Source organism: Ailuropoda melanoleuca, chromosome 4 (genome assembly GCF_002007445.2).
Source record: "Ailuropoda melanoleuca isolate Jingjing chromosome 4, ASM200744v2, whole genome shotgun sequence".
Lineage (NCBI taxonomy): Eukaryota > Metazoa > Chordata > Mammalia > Carnivora > Ursidae > Ailuropoda > Ailuropoda melanoleuca.
The window spans coordinates 93,480,056-93,501,025 of record NC_048221.1 but is presented as its reverse complement, the minus strand read 5'-3'; the positions used below and the strand labels follow the sequence as shown (position 1 = coordinate 93,501,025).

The window sequence follows — 20,970 nt, the reverse complement described above, 5'->3', positions numbered from 1 at the left end:
CTGCCTTCGGCTCAGGGCATGATCCCAGCATTCTGGGATGGAGCCTGCTTCTTCCTCTCCCACTCCCCCTGCTTGTGTTCCCTCTCTCAATGGCTGCCTCTCTCTCTCTGTCAAATGAATAAATACAATCTTAAAAAAAAAAAAAAAGAATACCTAGAAGAGTTTCTGATCCTGCTCTGAATCTTGACTGGGGTGATTGGTCTGAGGCCTTTGATGTTCTGGGCACCGGCGATGACACAGGCCTCTAATAGGACAGCTCCATTTTTGAAAATGACACTGGGCAGACCCCAGTTGAGGGACGGCCTTCAGAATGAAAGACTTCTCTTTAAAAATGTCGAGGTCATGAAGATGGGGAAAGACTTAGGAAATGCTTTAGAAAAAGAATAATGAAAACGGGAATATTCATAGAGACAAAGAGGGCAATGGAGTAAATGTGAAAAAAGTTAACAAGTGGAGAATCTAGGTGAAGGGGCTACAGGACCTCTTACTGTTCTTGCAACTTTTATTTATTTCAAAATGAACTTTTTAAACGTTTTGTGTACAGCCATCATCTCTTTCTGGTAAATGTATACAATGTACATACATATATTTGCATACATGTGTATACATGAATCCCAAAGCGCAGTCCCCAACCTGGATTGATCAAATTAGAATTTGGGGGATTGGTACCCAGGCGGGGGGATTAAGAAAAACCCAACTCCCCAGGTGATTCCAGTGTGCAGCCCAGTTTGAAAATCAGTTGCTGTCTATCTGTAATCCCGTATTCACCAAAATCACCTGCGGAGCTGCTGAAACCCAGATCCCCAAGGGCCAGTCTTCCTGAGACCATCAGCCGCAGGCAGAACAGCGACAGGTGGTCCAGGCCCCGCCCCGTGCCTCGTGAGGCCCCAGGTGCGGGCGATGAAAGGCCGCGCGGCTCCCCCACGCCCCCGTCCCGCCGCCCTCCGCCATGGACGCAGCGCCCGCTCTCCTGGGCGTCCCGCCCGCTGAGGTGCTGGAGGACGTGCTGAGGGAGCAGTTCGGGCCGCTGCCCCAGCTGGCCGCCATCTGCCGGCTCAAGCGTCTGCCCTCGGGAGGCTACTCCTCGACAGAGGACCTCCAGTTGGTGCTGGAGCGGCGGCGCGTGGCCAACGCCAAGGAGCGCGAGCGGGTGAGCGCCCTGCCCCGCGCGGGTCCCCAAGGCCACCCGGGCTCGGCCGCCCCACGACACGCTGCTCCCCACCAAACACCTGGCCAGTAGCCGATGCACCCACTCACCGCCCACCCGCGGGGCTCGGAGGCGCCTCGAACCTCCTGAGGCCCGACTCGGGTCCCCAGCTTGGGAGAATGGTAGCGGCCTTGTTACCCTCCTCCTTCGTCCGGCTGCTCGTTCTTTGACCCTAGGATGGCCTCCTCACCTGCTAACCACCTGCAGCGGGGTCTGGGGCTGGGATGCGGGCACGCGAGGCCCGTGACAACGTCAAAAATGTCTCTCTTCGGCAGGTGCTTTCAAAAAGGTTAGCGCCCGGGAGTTGCGTCTCCATCTCCCAGCCGCTCGCGCTGGGTGAGCTCTTGGGGAGCAAAGGAATCCCACCGCCCCTTCCCCTTCTGCATCTCTGCCTGGAAGCCATTATGGGGTGAGGGGGCCCAGTGGGAGTTATTCTTCCCTCTTTTTTAGAGTAAGGAAACACGGTGCCCCGGTGGGCGCCGGACTCCCACTCCAGTCCGTGTCTCATTTCCCAGTCAGGGCGGGACGCGGTGAATCACAACTCCCAGTGGTCCTGTGGACCGTAGTCCGAGCGACATCTACTGGTGGCTTTTAGTGTTTCTAACTGAACCGGGGCCCCCAACGTGTCCAGGCTGGTCTCCCTTCTGCTCTTCGTAAACCTGGGGTTTGGCGGCAGCCCAGGCGGTCTTAGGGAGCGGGGAGGGGGGTGGTTGCGGAGGGCGCGACTTCAAGCTGGGGGACTTGAGGAGGAGGTTCTGCTGGGGACGTTCCTGCATGCCTGAGGCCCTTTGGAGTGTAGCCCCGTGAATCAGCTTGGAGCTTTGGGAAAGGGCAGGAGGAGAAAGGACCAAGTGAGAGAAGACCAGGCCAAGTTGGAGAAACTGCAAGAGTGGAAAAGCATGGTTTCACCAGGCATTAGACCCCTTGTGAAAATAACCCTGCGATCTATGTGATGATGTGGCTTCGAACAAGACTCTGATTCAGTAGTTTCCATTTTATATGGGCCTTTCCATCAGGAAGCAATCGTTTTCTGCGAAGAATTTGTCCTTTTTTTTTTTTTCCAAAGATTTTATTTTTATTTATTCGACAGAGATAGAGACAGCCAGCGAGAGAGGGAACACAAGCAGGGGGAGTGGGAGAGGAAGAAGCAGGCTCATAGCAGAGGAGCCTGATGTGGGGCTCGATCCCATAACGCCGGGATCACGCCCTGAGCCGAAGGCAGATGCCCAACCGCTGTGCCACACAGGCGCCCCTGTCCTGGTTTTATCCTCTATTTTAAAGCTAATAACCCTCGTTCTTCTTTACAAGGATAAAATTAGTAAACCTGAAAAACAGAGGAATGGCTAGGGAACAGAAACTCCCATAACACAGATACAACTAATATATATATATATGTCTTTTTTTTCTAGTTACGTGTGTGCACAGATATATTATAAAATTGTGAGATGGTACACAGTTTTCTATTTTTTTACTTAACGTTATCAAAAGCATTTCCTCATTCTTTAAAAAAAAATCCGTTAATCAAGGTAGAATTCAGTGATTCATCAGTCTTATGTAACACCCAGTGCTCATTACTTCCCCTGCCCTCCTCTTTATCCATCACCCAGTTACTCCATCCCCCCCTCCTTGTCCCCAAGCAACCCTCAGTTTGTTTTCTATGATTAAGAGTCTCTTATGGTTTGCCTCCCTCTCTGGCCTCTCTAATTTCATCTTGTTTTATTTTTCCCTCCTTTCCCCTATGCTCTTCTGTTTTTTGTTTTGTTTTTAAGATTTTAGTTATTTATTTGAGAGAGAGACAGAGACAGACAGCATGAGTGGAGAGAGGGGAAGAGGAAGAGAGAGAAGCAGACTCCTGGCCAGGCAGGGAGCCTGACGCGGGGCTCAATCCCAGGGCCCTGGGATCATAACCTGAGCTGAAGGCAGACGCTTAACCCGCTGAGCCACCCAGGCGCCCCCTCTGTTTTGTTTCTTAAATTCCACATGAGTGAAATCATATAATAATTGTCTTACTCTGATTGGCTTATTTCACTTAACATAATACTCTTTAGCCCCACCCACATCGTTGCAAATCGCAAGATTTCATTTTTTGATGGCTGAGTAATGTTCCATTGTGTGTGTGTGTGTGTGTGTGTCTGTCTGTCTGCTTCATTCATCTGTTGATGGACATTTGGGTTTTTTCCATAGTTTAGCTATTGTGGACATTGCTGTTATAAACATTGGGGTGCAGGTGCCCCTTCGGATCACGACTTTGTATCTTTGGAGTAGATACCCAGGGGTGCAATTGCTGGATCGTAGGATAGCTCTGTTTTCAGCTTTTTGAGGAAACTCCATACAGTTTTCCAGAGTGGCTGTACCAGCTTTCATTCCCACCAACAGTGTAAGAGGGTTACCCTTTCTCTGCATCCTTACCAACATCTGTCATTTCCTGACTTGTTAATTTTAGCCATTCTGACCAGTGTGAGGTGATCTCATTGTGGTTTTGATTTGACATTTCCTCATTCTTTTTTTTATTTTTTATTTTATTTTTTATTTTATTATTATGTTAGTCACCATACAGTACATCCCCGGATTCCGATGCAAAGTTCGATGCTTCATTAGTTGCGTATAACACCCAGTGCACCATGCAATACGTGCCCTCCTTACTACCCATCACCAGTCTATCCCATTCCCCCACCCCCTCCCCTCTGAAGTCTTCAGTTTGTTTCTCATAGTCCATAGTCTCTCATGTTTCATTCCCCCTTCTGATTACCCCCCTTTTCTTTATCCCTTTCTTCCCCTACCGATCATCCTAGTTCTTATGTTCCATAGATGAGAGAAATCATATGATAATTGTCTTTCTCTGCTTGACTTATTTCACTTAGCATTATCTCCTCCAGTGCCATCCATGTTGCAGCAAATGTTGAGAATTCGTTCTTTCTGATAGCTGAGTAATATTCCATTGTATATATGGACCACAGCTTCTTAATCCAGTCATCTGTTGAAGGGCATCTCAGCTCCTTCCACGATTTAGCTATTGTGGACAATGCTGCTATGAACATTGGGGTGCATATGGCCCTTCTCTTCACTACGTCTGTATCTTTGGGGTAAACACCCAGCAATGCAATGGCTGGGTCATAGGGTAGCTCAATTTTCAACTTTTTAAGGGACCGCTACACTGTTTTCCAGAGTGGCTGTACCAACTTGCATTCCCACCAGCAATGTAGGAGGGATCCCCTTTCTCCACATCCTCTCCAACAATTGTTGTTTCTTGCCTTGTCTATCTTTGCCATTCTAACTGGCGTAAGGTGGTATCTCAGTGTGGTTTTGATTTGAATTTCCCTGATGGCTAATGATTTTGAACATTTTTTCATGTGTCTGTTAGCCATTTGTATGTCTTCATTGGAAAAGTGTCTGTTCATATCTTCTGCCCATTTTATGATTTGTTTATTTGTTTCTCGTGTATTGAGTTTGAGAAGTTCTTTGTAGATCTTGGATACCAGTCCTTTATCTGTGGTGTCCTTTGCAAATATATTCTCCCATTCCGTGGGCTGTCTCTTAGTTTTTTTGACTGTTTCCTTGGCTGTGCAGAAGCTCTTTATCCTGATAAAGTCCCATAAGTTCATTTTATCTTTTATTTCTCTTGCCTTTGGAGATGTGTCGTGAAAAAGGTTGCTCTGGCCGATGTCATAGAAGTTGTTGCCTATGTTCTCCTCTAGAATTTTGATGGATTCCTGTCTCACATTGAGGTCTTTCATCCATTTGGAGTTTATTTTTGTGTATGGTGTGAGAGAGTGGTCAAGTTTCATTCTTTTGCATGTAGCTGTCCAATTTTCCCAGCACCATTTATTGAAGAGACTGTCTTTTTTCCACCGGATGTTTTTTCCTGCTTTATCAAAGATTAGTTGCCCAAAGAGCCGAGGGTCCATTTCTGGGTTCTCTATTCTGTTCCATTGGTCGATGTGTCTGTTTTTGTGCCAGTACCATGCTGTCTTTGTGATCACAGCTTTGTAGTACAGCTCGAAATCCGGCATTGTGATGCCCCCAGCTTTGTTTTTCCTTTTCAACAGTTCCTTGGAGATTCGGGGCCTTTTCTGGTTCCATACAAATTTAAGGACTATTTGTTCCAGTTCTTTGAAAAATGTCCTCGGTATTTTGATCGGGATAGCATTGAAAGTGTAGATTGCTCTGGGTAGCATGGACATTTTTAACTATGTTAATTCTTCCAATCCATGAGCATGGAATATTTTTCCATCTTTTTATGTCTTCCTCAATGTCTTTCAACATTTCCTCATTCTTAAGCATAGTTTCAAAGAATATCTTTTTACTGCGTACTCTGTCATATAAATGGACCATAATTCGTCCAGTCTTTATGCTTTTTGCAGCTTTCTACTGGTTTTATGTGCATGTCTGAAAATTGCTCTCAAATAAAATGCTAGAAATGGAATTACTGGGACATAGGATCTATATAGTCTCACAACTTTTGATGCCAGTTGCCCAACTGTTTTCTAGAGAAGTTTACTAATTTTAATCCCTTCTTATGGGACAGAAGACTGTTCCTTTTGTTCATCTCCAGTGCTGGGTATGATTGACAAAACAACAGTATTACCAGCTTAGCACATGAAAAATGTATCTAATTTCTATTTTGTTTTGTAGTTCCACATTTTCATACTTTTATTGGTCTTTATATTCTGCTGTAATGAGATGACTATATCCATTGTTCACTTTGATCTGGAGTGGGAGAGGGCTCTCAATCAATATGAGTATATTGGCTTTATGGTGTAGTGGAAGCCAGTTTTTCCAAAGCCAGTTCCCCTTAGGGGGATGGTCATCATTGTTCCAGGCCTTTGGAACTGAAGGATTAGACCCTGGAGAATTAATTATAAACATATAGATAAATAGCCTTATTTGGCCTTTCAAATCTTGCCAACATACAGACTCTCTGGACTCTAACACTTGACTCAATTTGGCTGGGAAAGAGGTTAAAGAGTTGATGGCACAGTGCTTGAGTAGATGAGTATTTGCACATTTTTTTTTATAGCAGCACTTCTTTTTTTTTAATAATAATATTCTTTTATTATGTTAGTCACCATACAGTACATCCCTAGTTTTTGATGTAAAGTTCCATGATTCGTTACTTGTGTATAACACGCAGTGCACCATGCAATACGTGCCCTCCTTAATACCCATCACCAGCCTATCCCATTCCCCACTCCCCAGGCCCTCAGTTTGTTTCCCAGAGTCCATAGTCTCTCGTGGTATTTGCACATTTTATTCATTATCAGTACCACTTACTGAGGACTTTCTATGCAACAGGTCAGGAGGAAGTGTTTTATTTGTAATTATGTTAATCACCACAAAAAAGCTTACAAGGTGGGTATTTTCCACTTCACAGATAAACAAACCATAGCTTGGTGATATGAAGTGTCCTACACACTCTTGTAAATTAGTACACGGTAGAGCTGGGTTTTAAATTCCGAACATTTTAAATGCCTGAACATTACAGTGGGTATGCTATAAGAGGAAGAGGCCGGGGTTCAGCAAGAACACAGACCCCTCCTTCCCTTCCAGCCCATTCACCCACAGTGCTGAGTTTATGCCACTCCTTCCTCGATTGCCAGGAACTGTGCTGCTGGTGGAGCGGTGACTCTGGCATGTGCCTGCTTTGGTTCATCGGCCAGATGAGAGCTGTACAAACAAGTCCTCACAACCCTCTTCTGTGGTTTGGACAGGGGGTGGGGGTGGATATCTATACAAATGTCACTGTGGTTTTTTTTGTTTTACAGATAAAAAATCTCAACCGTGGTTTTGCCAAACTGAAGGCACTTGTGCCATTTCTTCCCCAAAGCAGGAAGCCTAGCAAAGTTGATATCCTGAAAGGTGCAACCGAATACATACAAGTTCTCAGTGATGTTTTGGAAGGAGCCAAAGACTCTGAGGTAAAGGCTTAAGAATTAAGAACAATACCCACCATTTATTGAGCCCTTTCCATGTGCCAGGCAACTTATATGTTCCAGTTGATTGTAACAATCCTGTGAGTTATTTATGATCCATGTTTTATAGAGGAGGAAACCAAAATACAGGTAAAGGCCACATAGCTGAGAAATATCAGGACTGGGGTTTGAATCCAGATCTGTGTGAGCTTTGGAGCCAAGTTCCTGATTATCTTGTACTTACCTCCTGTCACTGTCCAGGGCACTGACCTAGCTCCTAACTGCCGAATCTTTAATAGAACCTTGATAGCTAGGACGTGAGAGGAGGCTTCCACAAACCCACTCTGTAGTGGTGGTTTTCCATCAGACAGGACTCAGAAAGGAAGAGGCATATGCCTTGGAGAGCTCCTCCCTGACAGACAACTCTGGTGGAATGCTCAGCAGTGGTTATGATGCCAGTCTCATGGGGTTTGCAACCATTTGGTGGGATGAAATAATTGAGCCTGCTTTGCAAACCGTAAAGCACATAGTTGTCACCACCATTATCAGGGTGCATAGCTCAGAAGTGTCCATTAGGCGGTAGAAGCTATGGGCTAGTTATATGGGCTGGTTGCATGGTCAGGCAAGCCTTGAAGACCTGTAGTGGATTAGTCATCAGAGGAGGTAAGATACAAAGAGAGAAAGGCCTTAGAAATGAGCCCTAAGTGACACCATTGACATGAGGAAGGAGGAGCCATCAGAGAGAAGAAGGTAGCAGGGAGGTGGAGAAGCAAGATAGGACCTAAGGTCGGGCAGGGGAGAATCTTGGGAATCTGAGGGAAGGAAGTAGTGCAAGAAGCTACAGAGAGGCCCAGCATGTGAGATGTGGGATAGGAGTGGGCTGGAAGTCTGCTTATAGGGGGTTGGGTGTATGTGAGTGTCTGAAGTCCAGGCAGAGCACAGATGGCAAACTTCAAGTCCATTAAACCTGGAAATCTGAGACCTTAAAGAAGGATCAAAAAGGTGGAAGAAGAAAAATGGTTAGATCAGTGAAAGTCTTTTCTAAGTAGTGATGTGATTGTGTTTAAGAACAGAGGAGAAGGACAGATACTAGAGAGCAGAGAAACACAGTCATTCTAGAAGCTTAGGGCAGGAATGGCCAGGTATATAATGGTATTTTCTATTTTTTTCCTTGTCCACTAGTCCTATTTGGGTGACTCTTGAGGGGATACATTCTCCAATGGGTGGGAATGGATTGTCCTGTTAGCCAGTTGGATGCTTGGGTTGTGTCATGACCATAGTGTTTGCACATGAGCTGGTGGCTGTCTTAGTTTTTCCTTGCATGGGTAACAGAAGTGCTTTGTTTTGTGCTGCATTTATTATAAACTACAGAATCTGCTCCATGGGACAATCTTTTTAATGCAGTTGCCAACTGCACAACATTTTAAGGTTATAGAAAAACAAATATAGTCTATTGAGTAATGATTTTCTTTCCATCCATAATAACTTAAGATTGCCCTTATCACTTAAATGAAACTACATTGATTAAAATTTTGAAATATATTGACTTAAATCTTCAAAATATGACTGTCCTATTATACTGTTTGACAACTAAATATGGTTTCTAGAGACAAAATCCGGATCACCAGAACTATAGGAACAATCCTTCTGAACCACCTATATCCTTGGCTAGAGATCTATCCAGAAACATCACCCAGCATGCTAGCTGTACTGTGGGCTTGAAGAATGAGGAGGAAAGGCCCTGGGCAGATGGTGGCAGTGGTGAGTCAGCATACACTTGTCGCCAGAGCGTGATGTCTACGACTGGAGTTATCTCCCCAGCCAGGAGCCTGGTAAAGTGTTTCTTCTTAAATAGCCACATAGATGTCAAAAAACTCAAAATATTTTCCTTGAGGTGTGTGGAATTTTCCAAGCTAAAAGATGATTGAAATAAGATCATTTTGTGAAAGTTACCTAGGTGGGAAAGTGGAGTTTGCTACTTTGAAAAATCTATTATTGTGTTTCCATCTTAATTGGTAAGCAATTCAAGGAGAAGGCAACCCCTCTAGAGTTATCCAGTACATACCTAAGTTTACTTATTTATGGCACTAATTAATTCATCAAAAGTTTTTCTGACTCAGGTCTTCTGAAAAAGAAGTAGGTAGCCATACATAAAGATCTGTGGTGACACCACATCCCCATGCATATGTGTGCACATGCATGCACACCTATTTTATAGTTGGCCTTGTGGGAAGGAGCACTTTCTTTATTTTTAATTTAAATTAAATTAATTTATATATAGTGTATTATTAATTTCAGAGGTAGGGTGTAGTGATTCATCAGTTGCATGCAACACCCAGTGCTCATTACATCCCGTGCCTTCCTTAATGCCCATCATCCATTTACCCCATCCCCCACCCCCTCCCCTCCTGCAACCCTCAGTTTCCTATAGGAAGGCAGCATTTTCTAAGTAAAAACAATAGTTTATTATAATAGCTCTTATTACTTTGCCAAGCTAATGAAGCTGCTAGATAGAAGTGGCAGCCTGCTTCTCCAAGTCCACAAGGTAGACTTTTTGCCCTTGCTGTGTCTCATTGGCACTCTGATGAGACCCCTTGGTCCATTCTACAGCATGACTGCTATAGAAACAAAGGCTTGTAGGCACTGGAGCCCAGCATACTGTAACAAGCAAGTTGCTTAGTGTGATATAAGTGTTGGTGGGAGCTGTGGAGTCACAAATGATGGTTGGTGGTGGGAGGCAGTTTAGAATAGCAGTTGAGTGCAGGTTCTAGAGACCAAACACTGGGGTTCAAATGCTGGTTTTACCCCTTGCTAGTTGTGTAACCTTGGGTGAGCTACTGAATCTCTCTAATCTTCAGTTTTCCCATCTGTGGAATGGGAATGATAATTGTACCTGTCTTGTACATCAAGTAATTGTGAGGCTCAAATGGAGTCATGTCAGTGAGGTGTCTAGTGCAGTGTTTGGGATGTCAGTGTTCACTTGGATACATTATTAAATCTGACTCACCATGAGCAATCAGTATTGATTGGTGAGTGATCAATAATAAGCCACAGGAATCCTAGGTCTGCTTGTAGCAAGTGTTCTGAGTTCATTCACTTGGCCCTTAATAATGCTCTATTCTGGTTTGAGGTATTACAGGCTTCCTCCTGACTGGCTGGCCTTGGCTGCCATTTCTGACTTGATTATTGTTTTCTAAGGATTCTACTTTTGTACACGCTCAGTTTTAGATTTTCATATTCTGGCCACTTGACCTATAAACCAAACCTTCCCTTGCCAGTCAACCCTTAGGAGACAAAATTCCCATGGCTACCACATGAGCTGACAGGGAATGACTGAGAACAAAAGTAAGGACAAAGATGTGACCTGAGCTGAACCTTGAACCTGCTCTCTGTTAATAATGATAATGTTAGTTTTAATATGTTCTGTGTATTAAGACAAGACTCTTACTTGCATTTAATCCTCACTGAACCTTAGCGGGTTGGTATTACCATGTCTTTCTTGTGGTGAGCTGCCCAGCTGCACCTTCCTGACAGTCCTTTTGGGCCTGGACTGGGACTAGAACCTGAATGGAAACAGAAAAGCCTTATGCTTGGCAACACCAGCAGCAAGGATGTACAGGATGTCCTTGTCTTCCAAGGATTATTGATCCTGGAAATAGGCCATTTATAGTAAGTAGATTTAAAGTGGGGACTAACATTTTCTAGTAAGACACAGAAAAGTTTTAACTGGAACTTTCTTTTAAAAAAGGGAGTTAGACACATTTCCGTCTTTTAGCTAATGCAGTTAAATTGCTAGTTGAAAGACTGTGCTAATTCTTAGAATGAACAAAGAATCATGTTTCTGAGATTTTTAGATCTGCATGTGCCTTCTGCCAAGTGTGATTTTCCAGGCCTGAATATAAAGAGTGCCATTTTTGCAGAAATGTTCTAGGATTTCATCAGTTTCGTGAAGGGTTTCTCATTCTTTGACATCTAAATCATTTATTGTTAACATAAAGGCATTTATTCTGAAACAACTTATAGAAGGGTTGCGAGTAAAAATAACTTTTTTCCTGACCCTTTTGAGAGTAAGTTGTCAGTTTGATGCCCCATCACCCCTAATTAGTGTGCATTTCCTATGAATGGGGGACATTCTCTTGTAGACCACAGTGTAGCTGTCAAAATCAGGAAGTCAATGTTGTGGCATTACTGCCATGAAATCCTCAGGCTCCATTCAGGTTTTCACCAACAGTCTGAATGTCCTTTTTAGCAGAAGGACCACCTGAGAATCATGAGTTGCATTTAGTTGTCATATCTCTTTAGCTTCTTGTTATCTGGAACACTTTGTTGGTCTTTCCATGACTTTTATGACCTTGACACTTTTGAAGATTATAGGCCAGTTGTTTTGTAGAATGTTCGATTTGTGTTTGTCTATTTCCTCTTGATTAGATTCAGACATGAATCTTTGGCGGGAATACCACAGAAGTGATGCTATTTTCTACTCATTGCATCCTATTGGATGGGGTACATTTTGATCTATTAATATGTTCACTTCAATCATTTGCTTAATGCAGTGACTGCTGGGCCTCTCTAAAGTTAGCTTTTTCCCTTTGTAATCTGTGTTTTGTGTGCAGGTGGTTTGGAGCTATCTATGTATCCTATTCTTCACCAAACATTCTATATTTGTGAAACTTTTTATTTTGGAGCACCCGGGTGGCTTAGTCAGTTAAGTATCTGCGTTCGGCTCAGGTCATGATCTCAGGTCCCAGGATCGAGTCCTGCATCGGGCTCCCTGCTCAGCAGGGAACCTGCTTCTCCCTCTCTCCCTCCTCCCTACTCGTGCTCTCTGTCTCTCTCAAATAAATAAAAAGTTTCTTTTTTTTAAGATTTTTATTTATTTTGAAATAATTATAGATTCATAGGAAGTTACAAAGATAGTACAGAGAAGTCCCTTTTACCCTTAACTTGGTTTCCCCTAATGGTTACATCTTCTGTAACTATAGTACAATATCACCATGAGAAAATTAATATTGGTACTATGTGTGTATAGTTTCCTGTCATTTTACCACATGTGTAGATTTGTGGAATCACCACTCCTGGCAAAATACAGCACTATTCCACCCCCATAAAGCTCTCCGGCCTGCTACCCACCCACTGCCCCCACATCTCCACTCTCCCTACCCCCCTGGCAACCACTAATCTCTTCTGCATCTCTATATCATTTGGGGAATGTTCTATACTATATGGAATCATGCAGTATGTATTCTCTTCTATTCTATTTTAATTTAATTTTATTATATTTTGTTAGTCACCATACAATATTTCATTAGTTTTTGATAGAGTGTTCCATGATTCATTATTTGCATATAACACCCAGTGCTCATTGCAATACGAGCCCTCCTTAATACCCATCACCAGGCTAGCCCATCCCCCTTCCCCCCTCTCCTCTGAAACCCTCAGTTTGTTTCCCAGAGTCCAAAGTTTCTCATGGTTCTTCTCCCCCTCTGACTTCCACCCCCTTCATTTTTCCCTTCCTTCTCCTAATGTCCTCCATGCTATTCTTTAGAGTCTGGCTTTTTACTTAGCACAGTGCCGTTTAAAACATCCCAGTGGTTGTATTGAAAGTCTGTTCCCCCTTTTCATTGCTGAATATTAGCCCATGGGGTGGATGTGTCACAGTTTAACCATTTACTTATTGTAGAACTCTTTTTAAGAGAAGGAGGGAGAGGGAAAGAGAGAAAGAAGGAGAGAGAACCCCAAGCAGGCTCCATGCTTAGCACAGAGCTGATGCAGGGCTCAACCACACGGCTCTGAGATCATGACCTGAGACGAAATCAAGAGTTGGATGCTTAACTGACTGAGCTACCCAAGTACCCCATTTTTAAATTGTAGAACATTTTGGTTGTTTCTATATTCATTTATAATTGTATATTATAGACACATAGTTTTCTATTTAATTCAGTAGGTTATCATCATAATATCATAGTATTTCATGATTTATTTTGTTATTCAAATTGTGCTCATTGTGGCCAGGGAAGGCCCCTTCAAATGGGCTGCCTTTCTGCTTGACCTGTCACTATCATTTTTTGGTCACTTCCTTTCTGGCAGAAGATGTTCTGAGCTTGAGCATCATACACTTTCCCACCCCGAGCCCCGGAGTGAATCTTTCATCAAGGACACCCCATGTGTAATTCACTTCTCCTCTCTGTGATGTCTCCCCCATGGTGGCTCTTGACCCCTTTTGGGCTTTAGCACCTGTATTAGTTTGCTAGGGCTGCCATAACAAAACACAGATTAAGTGGTTTAAACAACAGAAATTTATTTCTCAAAGTTCTAGGGGTTGGAAATCTGAGATCAGGGCATTGGCAAATTTGGTTTCTTCTGAGGCCTGTCTGCTTGACTTGCAAATGGTCTTTCCTCTGTGTGTGTGTGCGCCCCAATTTTCTCTTATAAGGACACCAGTCATATTGGATTTGTTTCCACCCTCCATTATATTTTATTTTTCTTAATTTAAATTTTAGTTAACATATAGTGCAAAATTGGTCTCTGGAGTAGAATTCAGTGATTCATCACTTACGTACAACACCCAGTACTCATCACAACAAGTGGCCTCTTTAATACCCATCACCCATTTAGCCCATTTCCCCTCAATTCCCCCACCCTTCGTTTTAACTTAATCACCATTTTAAAAAAAGATTTTATTTACTTATTTGTCAGAGAGAGCACAAGCAAGGGGAGTGGCAGGCAGGGGGAGAAGCAGGCTCCCCGCTGAGCAAGGAGCCCAATGAGGGACTCCATCCCAGGCCCCTGGGATCATGATCCAAGCCAAAGGCAGGCACTTAACCGATGAGCTACCCAGTGTCCCTTAATCACCCTTTTTAAGGCCCTATCTCCAAATACAGTTACATTCTGAGGTATGGGGGTTAGGACTTCAACATATGAATTATGAGGGGACATAATTCAGCCCATAACAGCACCCATGACAAGCTGCCCTGCTGTAAGAACCCTCTCCCGGGCTCTGACATTCTACTCAGGCCATCCCTCACCCCACAGGTGGACATCTCCTCACCCTGCTTGGACTCTGGCTAACCATGTGAGGTCACCTACACGCATGCATGCCTACCAGATTTGGCATGGGCGTCTTCTCCCCATGCTACCCTGCCCCTCTGCCTGGGCAACCTTCTTACCTGGCTTGGGTCTGACTCTCCATGCCAGGTTGCCCTTCCAAAGCCTCTCTCTTGCTGATTGGACTTTACCACTTTGCAATGGGCCACCCCACTGTGTGGCCCCTTCCTTTATCTTCTTGGTCTCTGACATCCTCTGACATGGCCATCGCCATGTGTGGATGCCATTCTCACCCTGCTCAGCCTCCAGTACTGCACTCAGGGTCACCATGGATCCCCCTACCTCACTGTGAACTAACAGGATTAGGACTGAATTGTTCAGGATGGGAGGGGGAAGTGATTTTTTCTCTTTGAAGTGCCTACTGTGTGACTATCTTTCTGGTTCGTTTTCTCCTTATTAATAGGTCTAACTCCAAGATCCTTATTGGCATGTGGCTTGAGCAATTATTCAAAGTCACTTTTAATGACTTTATAAAAGCTTACATTTTACAATCAAGAACCAGGATGGAGTGGGAGGGGCCAGGGAAACAAAGCTCAGCCTGGCCTTTGTTTGCCAAACAATTCTTATAAGGGTACAGTGCAGTTTACCTGAACAGGTGATTAATTATCTAGGGTTTCAGGGTCCTGGCCAGACACCCTAACTGGAAACCTGGGTATAGCTGATGTGACTCATTGGACTGAAATGCTATGTACAGAGGGGCTTAGGATCTGGGAGGCAGGCCGCCTCCAGCTTCAGTGTGCAGGCATTGCACCCTTCTTCCTGCCCTAGGAAAGGATCTGAGGAGTGGAATCCTGGTGCTGGCAGAGATGGGCATTTTTGGGGATTTGAGGATGGGGTCAGAACAGGCTGTGCAAGATCAACAACATTCCTGAGAGGCAAAAATTCCAAATGAAGTACATAAGAATCTGCTGATGGCAGGCATGGAGATTAACTTCTCGGGCCAGAGCAGGTTCACTTGGGGACTGAATCAGCAAGTATGTGTGCAAATGGAGAGGGCCACAAGCTGTGTGAAGCCACGGCATCTGGCCTTGGTAGGAATAGGGATCAATGTCAAGGTCCTGGCAAGTCTCATTTAGAATTGGACTTTCAAGGTGTAGGATTTTGCTGTTTTGGGTGGCAAGATGTTCACTGACCCACTGTTGTTTATTACTTTTATTTGACACCTGTGTTTATGGCTTGGGCATTTCACTATCCTGCAAGGCTCTGAATTTTGTTCAGAGTTGGCTGTTATCTATAGAGGCATGTCCCTGCACAAAGACCATCCTCAGTGTTGTAGAGTGAGATGCCAGTTGTGCTGGGGTCAAAAGGGCTCTGGAAAGGAGTATGTGGATGAACATAAGTGCCTGTTATGGGGCTTCGATGTGCTGCCATCACACAGTTCTAAATTTTAGCCTGTTCTGGGAGTATGCCTTGGAAGGATTTCTGAGAGAAGGAAGCCTCTCTGGGTGGTAGATTTCCATTACCCCATCGGCAGGTTGTGGTAATCTGTGTATGAAATTAATCACTGGGGATATTTCTTCTAGCATTTTAAGCTCTGAAATGAGATGGTCTAGCCAGCTGGGATGAATTCATTAACACCCTGGGAAGGACTTGAAGCATCTATCTCCTGTTTTCCATCTTATAGTTCCCCCAGATGCTGGCTTTACGTGATGGCAAAAACTCTACCACAGTGTGGTAGTCTAGGCTTCTCCTTGGGAACCACGTCTGTCTGTCCCAGTGTTCACTGGTAGCCTATGGGGCATATTCTGATGGGTTTAGCCAGCAGAGTATTTTGAAAACTTGAACTTCTTTTTGATGGGGTGGGTGGTCTCTGATTTCTCAGCCTCACCACCCCTTGTTGGCATTACCAGTCTAGGCATTAGACTTTGAAGCCCTGGACCAAGAGTACTGCGACTCCGAGTGAAGGCTGATCTAGTGGTTGTGTTGGCTCAGGATGTTACAGTGTCTTCTAATCTTTGGAGGTTTAGGGATTGGTGCTGTGATTACATGGATGCTGGTTGTTCTCCCTGGAACTTTGCAAAGGTGAGATCTGGAGCATACAATACAGGATCCATCTAACCTTGGGGTGATGCCCACATCCAATGGAGGGTGCCCCAGTCTGCAGCCACTCAGGAAGAGATCCAAGCAGCACCCAAGAAAGACTCTTGAGGCCCTGGTGTGATCAGGATGAGAAGAGAATGTTAGAGGAAAGATGAATTTCTTCATGAAAATAAGAGAGGGGGATTTCCTTTGTTGTAACTCTCAATCTTCTGTCCCCACAGAAAAATTAAATCAATCACAAAAGTGGGTTTAGTGTATGTGTGTGCAGTTTGGTGTATTTGATGAAATCTCTACCTGGTATGTGCTCCTAACTCTGCCAGTGAGCTGAACACAATTCGAGAAAGCTAATAATTTCTGTTTCTCTGACCTATGATGGGCCTGGTGGTTAAATTAATTGAAGTAAGTCTTCATCTATTCTAGTGGACTTCTGGAGGGAATATTTATATGAGTTTTATAAAAGGCCTATCTCATTGGTCCCACAAAGATACAGAGGAGAATTGCAAGAATTGAGTAGAAGGTCTCTCAAAGGTAGAGGCAGGACTTCTCTGATGTGCTACTGACCTCCCTTGAGACAGACTGCTCTTTGGGTTAGCAGAAAGCCATCAAGTACTAGGACCGCAGTAGCTAGCCCCTGAGGGAAGTCAGTGTGTCCTCCCACCCTCCGCCTTCTCCGCTTGTTCTAATCTCTGTATTACACAAAATGGATTAGCAATAAAATGGATTCCAAAGACAGTGTTAAAGGTAGACCTTCCAGTGGGAGGGTAGGGGCTATAAATACAACTTGAGTATTTTGGAGAATTCTTCTGGTCCTCTTTGGATCACTCCTTTACTTTTTGGAAGACTTTTGTCCCCAAGAATGTGTCCTTCTTGTGTGGAAGATGGGCCTGGGGCACCTGCCTCATTGGGGTGCTCTGAGGTGAGAAGAACCTAGGAGTAGAGTTTTCCTGCATCATACAATTTGGATCAGGCACCCAAGGGAAGAGACAGACCATATGGGCCTTGGTGGCCAAAGCCCTGCACATAATAAAGGAGCTCATTTGCTGGAATATCATCTATGCAGCTCTCCCTGTAGATGTGAGATGGCAAAGCTATGGTCACAATACTGGTTCTGATCTCTGGGTCCTGACTTGGACTTTCACACACCAAAGCCGGACTGACAATTATGAGCACAATTTAGATGGGAAGAAATGTAACTTCCTACATTGAATTCTACTTTTGAGAACCCAGTAAGACCCTATGACTCAGATGGTGGGAAGACTGGCTTACCCCATTAAGGGTAAATACTTCTTTGAGTAAATACCGTATCTGCTTAATGTTCAGAATCCCTATAGGTCTTTTTGCTTCTTATGCCAGCTCCCGTAGAAGATCCTCTTGTCCTCCTTTAGGTACAGTAAAGAGCGTATGGACTATGGAGGCTACAATGGAAATGCTCATGTGTATTTCCCCAGCTAGTTCTTGGGCCCCCAGTCTTGTTGAGCTGACATCTGCTGTGGATGTCCATGGCCCCACTGTGGCTTCTCTTCTCTAGGCCAGGCTTACTGGGCCTTCTCCCTTTAGAACCCAGGCATCTTCTGGTCTCCCTGACTTTCCCACTCCCAGATGGGCTATGCAGCTGCCCTCAGGCACATACTTGATGATGTCCCTCAGCCATGTGGTCACTAAACTCCTGTGAGAGGCTACATCCCACGAAGTGGGTACAAAGCCTTGTTTTCTTCAGATTCTTCTTTACCTTTATTGGGTTCTGTTCCCTTATGTAACTCTTCCCCATCCCTGGGTCAAGGCCCAGGATGGTGTGGTGTAAGACTCTTTCCCAGGGATCAACCAGCTTCTACAAACTAGTTCTATCCTCTCTGAATAACTACTTCCTGCTGTTTCAACTTTCATCTCCGTTTTTGGTTGTAGGAAATCTTTCCCACATCATATCTTGCCTCCTCCCTGCTTTGTGCTCACCTGAGCTGCCATCTGAGTTCTGGCCCACCAGAACCCTCATGTTTATTCTCTCTTTCAACAAAGTCAGCTTCTTTCAAATGAGAGCCTTGCTTTTCAGACTAGTGTTACTGGGAACTGAAACCTGAAGCTAAGTAAGTGAGGGCTTCTGGTTGGTATCTATCTACCTCTTTCCCTGCCTCCAACCCCCAAGCATTGGCTCAGTGGGGGGAGGGAAAGGTACATTGGATAATATGTGAAACCGTGCAGCTATACAACCAACAACAGTAGTATGCCCACCCTATCAGAGGGGCTGAGTAGCAAGCTGAGTCTGGTTTCTCAGACCACCCTCTTCCTGGAACTTCAACTATTCAGATGAGGGGCCAGTAGACTTTTTTTTTTAAACGAACTATGAGAATAAAGCAACAGGGATAATCTTCAAGTTTTCATATTCTGATACTTAAATATTACATTCCTGGAATTTTCTGGCTAATACTGAAAACCAAACTAAGACAATGATCTATAATACACTAGACCCTTGGCTATAGGATCTAATTATTCTTTAACTCTTTGGGTAAACCCAGCAATACCTGAATTTGTCTCTTAGGTTTAACACACTCTGGATATGTGAAAAAAAATTTAATTTAAATGAAACTTTTAAAGCTAAACTGGAACTCAAAATGTTAGCTTAATCACATACATAATGGAAAGACTTGATCAAGATCAGAAAAGTTATTGATACTTATTTTGTGCTGGGCACTATTCCTGGTGGTGTATACATATTAACTTATTTAATTTTCATGACCACTGTGTGCTGTATAATTATATCCATTTTACACATCAGGAAACAAGAAAACAGAAGTTAAGGAACTTGCCCAATATCCACTGGGTCAGTGAAGGATGGAATCAGGGCATATGGGTAATAGTGTTAAACTCTTTACTGCTTTTAATTCTAACAAAACTCACCCTTGAAATATAAATGAGAATGGACTAGGAAAGAGGTGAATGTGTTTTTACAAGCTGAATTAAAGCATGTGACTATAGTACTTTATTATCCACAGTGATTGATTGGAGTGACTTTGTTTTTCATCATGAATTTGTTTTTTTCTTCAAGTTGAGATTTCAGAATATTAAGACCCAAAATGATCTTACCATCTTAGTAAAACCACTGATGGAAATATACTAAAATGCTTCCAAAATTTTTTTCTTATACAACTAAATTAAGAAATTATCACAGGTATATACCACTGTGTGTTCTGTTTCTTCTTATTCTACAAGTTTTAATGGTCCATTAAATGGAATGGTTTTCTAATTTTTGGACATTTAAGTTGTGTTCAGTTTTTTGCTCTCATAAACATGGCAAATAGCATGATGTGTTTACCTCTTCCTTCTTTCTTTTTTTAGGATAGATTCCTAGAAGTGGAAGTTCTGATTCACAGGTAGGTACAATCTATGACTTGATGCATGGGGCCACTTTATAATACCGCCAACTCTGAGTGCTGATTTCACTATATCCTTGGCTAATGGTGGGATCTATTAAAATGATAGGATTTTAATAGGTAAAAAATGGTTTAAATCAGCTTTGGTTACTAATGAAATATTTTTTACATAGTTCTTTTGGGAACTGTCTGTTTTTATCGTTTAGCCATTTATAAGGGACTTTTTTCTCTGTTACAGGCTCCCCCAAATATGAAAAGTGAAAAGGCCAGCCCAGGGCTACCTTCTAGAGACAAATAAATGCAGTCTTGAAAGTTCTGAAGTCTCTTAAAAAATTGTGATAATTCAAAGTTTACCAGTTACCCTTTAAATGGCCTTACTTGTCACACATCTACTCAACTCTTTTTCCTTAATCTCATGCTTTGAAGTAGATTTCAGGGTCTTCAGCCTTCACACTTATCCCTCAACCCCTATGCAGCTTCCATTCCATCCTTTCAAGGACTTAAATAGAATATTTTTCATTCTGTCTGCTTTCATCACTTGAAGAATAAGTGCCCATTACCCTTCCTGGGGCAATTAACCTTTAATAGGAATGTAAACTTAAGCTAGAAGAGTATGGAGTGGTAGGCATTAGCCACTGGCAGTGACTATTTTCAAGGCTGTCTAAATACCGAGCTAAGGCCGTAAGGCACCTTGAGCATGGAGGAAATCTTCATCTTTATAACAATTGCTCACAAAGACATAGCACTTAATATATGCTGTATCTGTTCCCATGCTTTCCATATGTTACCTTGTTCTTGTAACAGTCTTATGAGATAGACCTGATGATCCTTTTTGTACAGGTGGAGAAACCAAGGCACAGAAAGTGTATGTCTTCTTGGGCTGGCATAATATAAATCCTGTATTGGGTGGCTTAAATAACAGTTCAGGAAGCGGAGAAGTCCAAGATCAAGGTCAGAAGAGTTTTGGTTTCTGGTGAGGCTGCTCTTCCTGGTTCGCAGACTTCTCTCTGTGGCCTCACATGGTAGGGTGGGGATGGGTGGAGAGAATCAGCAGTGTGTGCGTGAGTGAGCAAACTCTTGTCCCTTCCTCTTAGAAGGATACCAATCCTATTGGATTAAGGGCCCCAACCTTTTGACCTCATTTAACCCTAACAAACACCCAAAAGCCCTATCTCCAAGTATAGTCACACTGGGGGTTAGACTTCAACATACAAATCTCATAAGGCGGGAGGGGGACACAATTCAGTCCATGGCTTTTGGCCCCTGACTCCAAAAGTTCATGCCCTTAACACGTGCAAAATAATTCATTTCATCTCAATAGCCCCAAAAGTCTTTTTTTTTTAAA

General features: G+C 43.5%; 1 protein-coding gene across 1 annotated transcript; it reads left to right on the top strand.

Annotated features, from left to right (window-relative positions):
• The first annotated feature begins 941 nt into the window (after positions 1-941).
• Positions 942-19,920, top strand: FIGLA (folliculogenesis specific bHLH transcription factor). Its single transcript, XM_011219318.2, has 5 exons — positions 942-1,150; positions 6,970-7,122; positions 8,724-8,948; positions 19,591-19,625; positions 19,864-19,920. Exons 1-5 carry the CDS (start codon positions 950-952, stop codon positions 19,877-19,879), a joined length of 630 nt encoding a protein of 209 aa, XP_011217620.2. The 5' UTR covers positions 942-949; the 3' UTR covers positions 19,880-19,920.
• Positions 19,921-20,970: the final 1,050 nt, after the last annotated feature.

Coding starts and splice junctions, on each gene's coding strand:
- FIGLA (XM_011219318.2), top strand. CDS start 950: ATGGACGCAGCGCCCGCTCTCCTGGGCGTCCCGCCCGCTGAGGTGCTG. Junction 1,151..6,969: donor ACGCCAAGGAGCGCGAGCGG/GTGAGCGCCCTG, acceptor TTTGTTTTACAG/ATAAAAAATCTCAACCGTGG. Junction 8,949..19,590: donor TCTCCCCAGCCAGGAGCCTG/GTAAAGTGTTTC, acceptor TTCTTTTTTTAG/GATAGATTCCTAGAAGTGGA.